The 9,644-nt window shown below is 41.3% G+C and overlaps 1 protein-coding gene across 1 annotated transcript in view; it reads right to left on the bottom strand.

Moving 5' to 3' along the window:
• LOC111970168 (retinoic acid receptor gamma-like) overlaps positions 1 to 9,644 on the bottom strand; it is a 126,433-nt gene that overhangs the window by 96,393 nt on the left and 20,396 nt on the right. Inside the window, exon 2 of the mRNA XM_023996714.2 lies at positions 2,826 to 3,081. Within this exon, the coding sequence (XP_023852482.1) occupies positions 2,826 to 2,994 (169 nt within the window). The 5' untranslated portion in view covers positions 2,995 to 3,081. The remainder of the gene's footprint in view (positions 1 to 2,825; positions 3,082 to 9,644) is intronic.

The following is a 9,644-nucleotide window of genomic DNA, read 5'->3' as shown; positions in this document are numbered from 1 at the left end:
TTTTAATAGATGATGTCACCTAGTCTAGGATAGGAAGCAGCAGTTGGTTATTAAGGTTTTGTTGTGTTTTAATAGATGATGTCACCATAGTCTAGGATAGGAAGCAGCAGTTGGTTATTAAGGTCTTGTTGTTGTTTAATAGATGATTCACTGTAGTCTAGGATAGGAAGCAGCAGTTGGTTAGTAAGGTCTTTGTTGTGTTTTAATAGATGATGTCACTGTAGTCTAGGATAGGAAGCAGCAGTTGGGTATTTAGGTCTTTGTTGTGTTTTTAATAGATGATGTCACCATAGTCTAGGATAGGAAGCAGCAGTTGGTTATAAGGTCTTGTTGTGTTTTAATAGATATGTCACCATAGTCTAGGATAGGAAGCAGCAGTTGGGTTATTAAGGTCTTTGTTGTGTTTTAATAGATGATGTCACTGTAGTCTAGGATAGGAAGCAGCAGTTGGGTTAGTAAGGTCTTTGTTTGTGTTTTAATAGATGATGTCACTGCTAGTCTAGGATAGGAAGCAGCAGTTGGTTAGTAAGGTCTTTGTTGTGTTTTAATAGATGATGTCACTGTAGTCTAGATAGGAAGCAGCAGTGGGTTATTAAGGTCTTGGTTGTGTTTAATAGATGATGTCACCATAGTCTAGGATAGGAAGCAGCAGTTGGGTTATTAAGGTTTTGTTGTGTTTTAATAGATGATGTTCACCATAGTCTAGGATAGGAAGCAGCAGTTGGGTTACTAAGGTCTTTCTAATGGATACAGTAAAACGATCTTWGATCTGTATAGTAACCCAAGCTTATAGTTCATTGTTTTTCTAATATAATCAATATGCTTTCCAAAAGATCATTCAGAATGTATCTTCAAACCCAGATATTTCAAACAATCAACACTTTCAAACACCTGCATGAATTTTGAAATAGTCAGTTGTGAAGTTTTTTCTTTGCTGTGTACCAAACAGTATGATATATGACTTTGTTGGATTTAATACCAAATTATTTGGTAGAAACCATTTTTGTAATGTGTTAAAATTATATTGGATAGTTGCTTATATCAGAAAAGAAGGTGGGCCAATACTGAGCCTTGAGGTAGACCTCTACTGAGTTCAAGGTAGTGATTTATTTTATTTTAATTAACTAGGCAAGTCAGTTAAGAACCAATTCTTATTTTCAATGACGGCCTAGGAACAGTGGGTTGACTGCCTTGTTCAGGGGCAGAAAGACAGATTTTTACCTTGTCAGTTCGGGGATTTGATCTTGCAACCTTTTGGTTACTAGTCCAACGCTCTAACCACTAGAGAGTTTTCCTAGTAAGATAAAATGATCAACTAAACTATATGCTTTGATAAATCAATTAAATGATTACTAGGTTGTTTGGTGGAAATAAAAGTTTTGGCTTTGATACCGAAACTTTCAGATATAAAGAAAAGATGGAAAAAAGTTGGCGGTATGACAAAGTTGGCGGGAAAACATCTTAGTATGAAACATCTTAGTATGAAACATCTTAGTATGAAACATCTTAGTATGAAACATCTTAGTATGAAACATCTTAGTATGAAAGTAATTTTGGATGTATGTTTATGCTCAACGTCCTGATCATTGTAGCATTAATGTAGTACTATTCAATAGTTATATTGTATAGTTAGGTAGTTTTCCTGACCCTCCAACCTCACCAAGAAAAACTCTGGGTACTATTATGAAATGTAATTAACTTAACTRAATAGTTTCAAGTTCTACTAGTTGGTATTTAAGTACTGTCAACAATGATGCATGGTGAACTAACTCAAATGTTAATCAGGACAGAATACCCAACCTTTTAAACTTTAAACTCAAACAGTTCAAGGCAATTGGTTTTCTCAAACCATTTGAGTTAACGGGACTCATTATTCCAAGTCCATTGCAACTTACTCTAAAACGTAGTCCTTAACTTTGTCCAGTAAAACGTTGTAGTAGTGTTAAATTTTTCTTTGTTCTCTCCAGCAGTGCCTCAGCATCCATCTGTCATTGATCTGAGTTCCTCTCCAGACCTCATTCCTGCAGTATTGATGCCTGTGTGTTTCATGTGGTTAGAGTCAGAGCCAGGGCACTTATAACAGAGCAGGCAGGGACATATTTCTACTGCTCATACTCACACAGCTCTATGTCTCTAAATGTCTGCTGGACAAAACAGGGGCAAGGAAATTACTGTATATTGGGACTGCTGGATGTGTGTGTGTCAGACTCTCTCTCTCATGTTTTAATTTGATTCACCTCTATGTGCAGTGCCATGTTATAAAGGGGCCCTTGTTCTGCCTTCTGGTATTCCAGACCAGAGAGAGGCCAGGCTGGCCCCAGGCCTGTACCCTGCCAACCCACCGCCCGCCCGCACCCCGCCACCCGCCTGCTTTACCACATGGAACCCTGCTTTCCTGGAAGGGCCACTTTTCTACACTTATAGTTACACTCCCTCTCTTTCTCTCTGGCTTTATTGTTTTTCTCTCTCTACTTTTCCTTCTCTTTCTTTAGGGTAGGGTAATGATCACAGAGCGATGCCACATGCTGAACCCCAACAAAGAATTCTCTGTCTATGTCCGTTTTTGTATCTTTCTTTTGGCATCCCTCTTCTATATTTCTTTCACAAAGAAAAGTGAAGGGAGGGGAATTTGCTTTTTACACTTTTTAATGCATATGCTACACTCCTAAAACCATCCCAACCCAAGATTAAGAGTTGTAACTGAGTAACATATCACAAAAGGGTGTATTTTTGAGTATGTTAATGTGGTGTGTGTATACATTATGTCTTGAAGATGGAGAGATGAAAAGTACAATTGAAAATGAAACATGAGTAACAGTACTTACACAATGCAGCCATTTCTTTCGGAAGGTCTGCCCCAAAACGTCCAAAGAGGCTGCTATTGGCCAGAAGGTCGAAAGGTGAGTGGCTCCTCATGGAGTTGAAGGCGAAGGGGTAAACGGCAGGTGAAAAGCCAGTCATGTGACTCACCTGCCGTTCCCTGTTGGTTGCCATGGCCTTGAGAGGATAATTTAGGTCCAGGATAGTTCCGGTCCCTTGTCACTCTTAGGCAGTTGTCTTACTGGAGCTGGTCCTGGGGGCCTGGAGAGGAAAGGGATAAGGAGGGGTGATGAGCTGAGGTGGGACCCACAGACGAGACACCAAGCCTGTGCAACGCTGCCTCAGATCCAGGCTCTCTGGAGGGAGAGATGAGAATAGGAGGTTCGTTTCAATGCCTGTCTGTTAATCGCACACAGTTTTAAGTAGTCTACACAGCCACCTACAGATGTAGGATCTTAATTTGATCACTCTTTTGTTGCTGGGAATTTTCCTGCACTGCAGGAAATGCAAACTTGTAGTTTATTTGAGCTATTAAAAGACTTCAAAGTTTTTAATTTCCACTTTGCAATTTCAGACTTGATTTGCCCTAAAAATAAATTATCAACCCCTACAAAAATGTCCATTAATTATAATCCACCTAATACTTTACATTTCCTGTTGCTGCAGGATTATTTTCCTGCTGTAGCAAACTGGCTCAAATTAAGATCTTAAGGGGTGACAGGTAGCCGAGCGGTTAAGAGCGTTGGGTCAGTAACCGAAAGGGCCAGTAACCTAAATTGAATCCCCAAGTCGACTAGGTGAAAGAACTGTCGATGTGCCCTTGAGCAAGGCACCTAACCCTAATTGCTCCTGTAAGTCACTCTGGATAAGAGTGTCTGCTAAATTACAAACATTTTAAACGTACAATACCGGTCAAAAGTTTTAGAACACATAGTCATTTAAGGGTTTTTCTTTATTTGTATTTTCTACATTGTAGAATAATAGTGAAGACATCAAAACTATGAAATAACACATATGGAATAATTTAGTAACCAAAAAAGTGTTAAACAAATCAAAATATATTTGATATTAGAGATTCTTCAAATAGCCACCCTTTGCCTTGATGACAGCTTTAAACACTCTTGGCATTCTCTCAACCAGATTCATGAGGTAGTCACCTGGAATGCATTTCAATTAACAGGTGTGCATTGTTAAAAGTTAATTTGTGGAATTTCTTTCCTTCTTAATGCATTTGAGCCAATCAGTTGTGTTGTGACAAGGTTAGGTGGGTATACAGAAGATAGCCCTATTTAGTAAAAGACCAAGTCCATATTATGGCAATAACAGCTCAAATAAGCAAAGAGAAACGACAGTCCATCATTACTTTAATAAGACATGAAGGTCAGTCAATCCAGAAGATTTTTAAAGTTTCTTCAAGTGCATTCGCAAAAACCATCAAGTGCTATGATGAAACTGGCTCTCAAGAGGACCGCCACAGGAAAGGAAGACCCAGAGTTACCTCTGCTGCAGAGAATAAGTTCATTAGAGTTACCAGCCTCAGAAATTGCAGAACAAATAAATGCTTCACAGAGTTCAAGTAACAGACACATCTCAACATCAACTGTTCAGAGGAGACTGTGTGAATAAGGCCTTCATGGTCAAATTGCTGCAAAGAAACCACTACTAAAGGCCACCAATAATAAGAAGTGACTTGCTTGGGCCAAAAAACACGAGCAATGGACATTAGACCGGTGGAAATCTGTCCTTTGGTCTGCAGTCCAAATTTTAGATTTTTGGTTCCAACCGCCGTGTCTTTGTGAGACACGGTGTGGGTGAACGGATGATCTCCGCATGTGTATTTCCCACCACAAAGCATGGAGGAGGAGGTGTGATGATGTGGGGGTGCTTTGCTGGTGACACTGTCTGTGATTTATTCAGAATTCAAGGCACATTTAACCAGCATGGCTTCCACAGCATTCTGCAGCGATACGCCATCCCATCTGGTTTGGGCTTAGTGGGACTATAATTTGTTTTTCAACAGGACAATGACCAAACACCTCCAGGCTGTGTAATGGCTATTTGACCAAGAAGAATAGTGATGGAGTGCTGCATCAGATGACCTGGCCTCCACAATCCCCTGACCTCAACCCAATTGAGATGGTTTGGGATGAGTCGGACCGCAGAGTGAAGGAAAAGCAGCCAACAAGTGCTCAGCATATGTGGGAACTCCTTCAAGACTGTTGGAAAAGCATTCCAGGTGAAGCTGGTTGAGAGAATGCCAAGAGTGTGCAATGCTGTCATCAAGGCAAAGGGTGTCTACTTTGAAGAATCTCAGACATAAAATATATATTTTTTTTTAACACTTTTTTGGTTACTACATGATTCCATGTGTGTTATTTCATAGTTTTGATGTCTTCACTATTATTCTACAATGTAGAAAATAGTAAAAATAAAGAAAAACCCTTGAATGAGTAGGTGTATTTAAATCTTTGACCAGTAGTGCACGTCTGTATACTACATGGAGTGTCACAATCGAAATGCATCAATGCAAATATGATCAAATGGAAGAGTCTGTTACAAACATAGAGGGATGGCATCTTCATGGAGAAACTAACTGACACAAAAGTTAAAGAAAGTTAAAGGAGAAGAAAAAGAGGAGGAATGAAGGAAAAGGGGAAAGAATATAGATTGGTAGGGTCATGATGAAGACAGTGGTGGCCAGAGATGAGTACAAGAGGCAGTTTCGGGGAAAATAGGTGACTAGGTGTGAGAGGATAGACAGACCAGGGAGAGGTCTAATTTCTGTAATTTTTTGAAAGTGCAAAATAGTGCAATGCCATAAATCAGCCCACTCCACCATAAAGAGTCTCTCTGTTCTCTCTGCCAGCCTGAAATGATGGCCACTCTGCCCAGGGAACTGTGCCCACACATGGGCACACTTAACACATTACAACATGCATGCTTTTCCCCCTCTTCTAAGGCCAATCTTCATGAGACTCCAAGGCACGTGATTCTGTAAAGTCTGGATATTTCCATGTTGAGGTCAAGTGGTCAAGGAAAAACTGTTGGTTTTGATTGACAAGGATGCAGGGCCTTAAACATTTGCTGTCTTGCCTCTTCTAAATAATTTCATCAATCTATCATTCTCGCCCCCTCGGTCTCCCTCTCCATAACTCTCTGTCTGCCTCCCCCCCCCCCTCTCTCTCTCTCTCTCTCTCTCTCTCTCTCTCTCTCTCTCTCTCTCTCTCTCTCTCTCTCTCTCTCTCTTTCTCTCTCTCTCTCTCTCTCTCTCCGTGTCTCTGGCGTTCTGTCCCACCCCCCACAGAGTGATGTGATAAGTGGGGTCACATTCTCTCTGATGGAGCTGTGGTAAACACACAGGAGCCAAAGAACGCAATGTTTTTTGGGGCCTGATGCAACTTATGAATCAGAGGTAGGGGAGATGGAGGGAGAGAGAAAGAGGGAGAGAACGATAGAGGAGGAACGGGAGAGGGAGAGAGAGGGGATGAGAGAGAAAGAGAAGGAAGGGTGAGGAACTTACAGTACCCTCTCAAACCAGGGAAAAAATGTCCATGTATTAACGTGTACAGTGGAAAACACACACTCACGTACACTCGCTCTGCAGTGACCTGTTCGACACACTGGGAGGCATCGCAGGGGCAGTAGCATGGCATACCGTCCAAGCACGCGCACACACTCATACACAAAAAGACCATAACACAACAAACAACAGAAAACGCACACATGACCACAAACACATACTCCTAATCCTTCTCTCCTTCCCTCCCCCTCTCTGTCTGTCTTTCTCTCAGTCTCTCTCCCTCGTTCACAGAGCTAGTTAATTACAGCCTATTGCAGCGGGCTGCCTCAGACCACCGCTAATTTAAAGTTCCATTCCAGTAAACTGTTCCACATGTGGGGCCAGGCTGACTGGCCAACCCAGCCACGTTACAGGAAGGATACACACACACACACACACACAGACACACACACACACACACAGCTTTATTTTCGTGAAATTTCTGGACTTTTTGCAGAGTAAAAATGTTTGACCATTAAAAATCCTATTTTCCCTAAAACCTAACCCTACCCCTAACCCTAACCCTAACCCTAACCTTAACCTTAACCTTAACTGTAACCCTAACCTTAACCTCAAAACCCTAAACCTAACCCTTAAGCTTAAAATGGCATTTGAACAAATTCAGGACATGAAAAAAGTCCTGACATTACAAAAAAGTTATTGTTTTCCTACCTTTTCAGGACATAGTCAGGACATACCTAGTCAGCTAGACATAGTCAGGACATACCTAGTCAGCTCACAACCACCTACACCATGCAGGTATTCTTACCCTTCAACCCAATACATTCAATCCACTAAATCTAACCAGTGGATACTCTACACCCCCTATCCATACCCTGACCCATCTATCATTACCACAGCTGTCAAAGATACCCTCTCTCTCTCTTCCATCTCTTCTTCCTGTTTCTATGCCCCCCTTCTCCAACCACCTCTTCCTCCATCTCTAAACCTCCCTCTCTCAACCATTACCAATCAGTCCACGCACTACATCCCCCTCCCTTTCTACATCGCTCATCTGCCAGGGTTTTAATCTGGTTCTCATTGTTCTCTTTGTTCCATCAGGTCTGTCATTAGGCCTAGCTCTGACCCGGCGGTTTACGGGATGTTATGGTTTTCTTCTTTTGTTTGCTTTTGTATTGTTGTGTTCTGTTCTGAATAACCAACCCCTTAACCCATTATTCAGCAATCACACACATGCATGCACACGCAAACGAAAGCATGAACTCTGTTTTTCAAGCCATAATTCTTCTATGGAAATGTTGGATCTTCAGGGGTTTCGATTCTCTGTAAGAGCCAATGTGGGCTCTGTCCTCCAAATGTTTTTACTGAGAGGGAAAAAGGCTTTTGGACTCCAGAGACAAGAATCTCTTATATGTCAGAAGTATGACGGGATGGTATGAACTGGAATAGACTGATGTCCAAATGAAAGTAAGTTGTGCAAAGACCACATCCCTTCAGACACACATACATACATTGATCCTAAGCAATGTATGTGTTTGGTGGGAACCAGGGTCAGTCTGAGGCTTCAGTATGGAGGAGAGATMAAGTTAATACGGGACGTGTCGAACCACTTCCAATAGGTTTAGTCACACAATTCACACAATAACAACCACGTTGCTCTCTAGTACAATGAAAGAAAGAGAAAAATAAGGAAAGAACGAAAGAAAAGCAGGGAAGGAAAAAAAAGAGAGGCGAAAGAAGATGGAAAAGAGAAGGAAAGAGAAAGAGTTTGTTTCAGGCATCTGGAGCCTTTCCTCCATTCGTAGGAGGTGAGTAGTGTTTCATAAATTACTCCCACATTGAGAGCTGGATCAATAAGAAAAAGAGAGGACTATGATGAAGAAAGAGGGAGGAAGGACAGATGGGGTAGTGGAATAGCGGACATCAAAATAAAGAAACTGTTTTATTTCCCCCAATAAACCTACAACATAATGAGACTCCAAGTCAGGACATGTTTATTTTTCTCTAATGAGTCACACCATCCTGGGCATCCTCTCTCTCTCTCTCTCTCTCTCTCTCTCTCTCTCTCTCTCTCTCTCTCTCCTCTCTTCTTTCTTCTCTCTCTCTCCTCTTCTCATCTCTCTCTCTCTCTCTCTCTCTCTCTCTCTCTCCTCTCTCTTCTCTCTCTCTCTCTCTCAATTCAATTCAATTCAATTCACAGGGCTTTATTGGCATGGGAAACATGTGTTAACATTGCAAAGCAAGTGAGGTAGATAATATACAAAAGTGAATAAACAATAAAATTAACATAAACATTACACATACAGAAGTTTCAAAGCAATAAAGACATTACAAATGTCATATTATATATATACATGTTGTAGCAATGTATATAATGGTTAAAAGCACACAAGTTAAAATAAATAAACATAAATATGGGTTGTATTAACAATGGTGTTTGTTGCTTCACTGGTTGCCCTTTTCTTGTGGCAACAGGTCACAAATCTGCTGCTGTGATGGCACACTGTGGAATTTCACCAAGTGATATATGGAGTTTATCAAAATTGGATTTGTTTTCGAATTCTTTGTGAGTCTGTGTGATCTGAGGGAAATATGTGTCTCTAATATGGTCATACATTGGGCAGGAGGTTAGGAAGTGGCAGCTCAGTTTCCACTCATTTTGTGGGCAGTGAGCACATAGCCTGTCTTCTCTTGAGAGCCATGTCTGCCTAGGCGGCCTTTCTCAATAGCAAGGCTATGCTCACTGAGTCTGTACATAGTCAAAGCTTTCCTTAAGTTTGGGTCAGTCACAGTGGGTCAGGTATTCTGCCACTGTGTCTCTCTGTTTAGGGCAAATAGCATTCTAGTTTGCTCTGTTTGTTTGTTAATTCTTTCAGTTCAAGTAATTATCTTTTTGTTTTCTCATGATTTGGTTGGGTCTAATTGTGCTGTTTCGTCCTGGGCTTGTGCGGTGTGTTGTGAACAGAGCCCCAGGACCAGCTGCTTAGGGGACTCTTCTCCAGGTTCATCTCTCTGTAGGTGATTGTTTGTTAGGAAGTTTGGGAATCGCTTCACTTTTAGGTCGGTTCGTAGAATTTAACGGCTCTTTCTGGATTTTGATAAGTTAGTGGTATGCGGCCTAATTCTGCTCTGCTGCATTATTTGGTGTTCTACGTTTGACACGGAGGATATTTTGCAGATTCTGCATGCAGAGTCTCATTTGGTGTTTGTCCATTTTGTGAACTCTTGGTTGGTGCGCGGACCCCGACACTCAAACAACCATAAAGGGCAATGGGCTCTATGATGATTCAAGTATTTTAGCCAG

Source organism: Salvelinus sp. IW2-2015, linkage group LG11 (assembly GCF_002910315.2).
Source record: "Salvelinus sp. IW2-2015 linkage group LG11, ASM291031v2, whole genome shotgun sequence".
Lineage (NCBI taxonomy): Eukaryota > Metazoa > Chordata > Actinopteri > Salmoniformes > Salmonidae > Salvelinus > Salvelinus sp. IW2-2015.
This window is presented reverse-complemented; position numbering and strand designations above follow the sequence as displayed.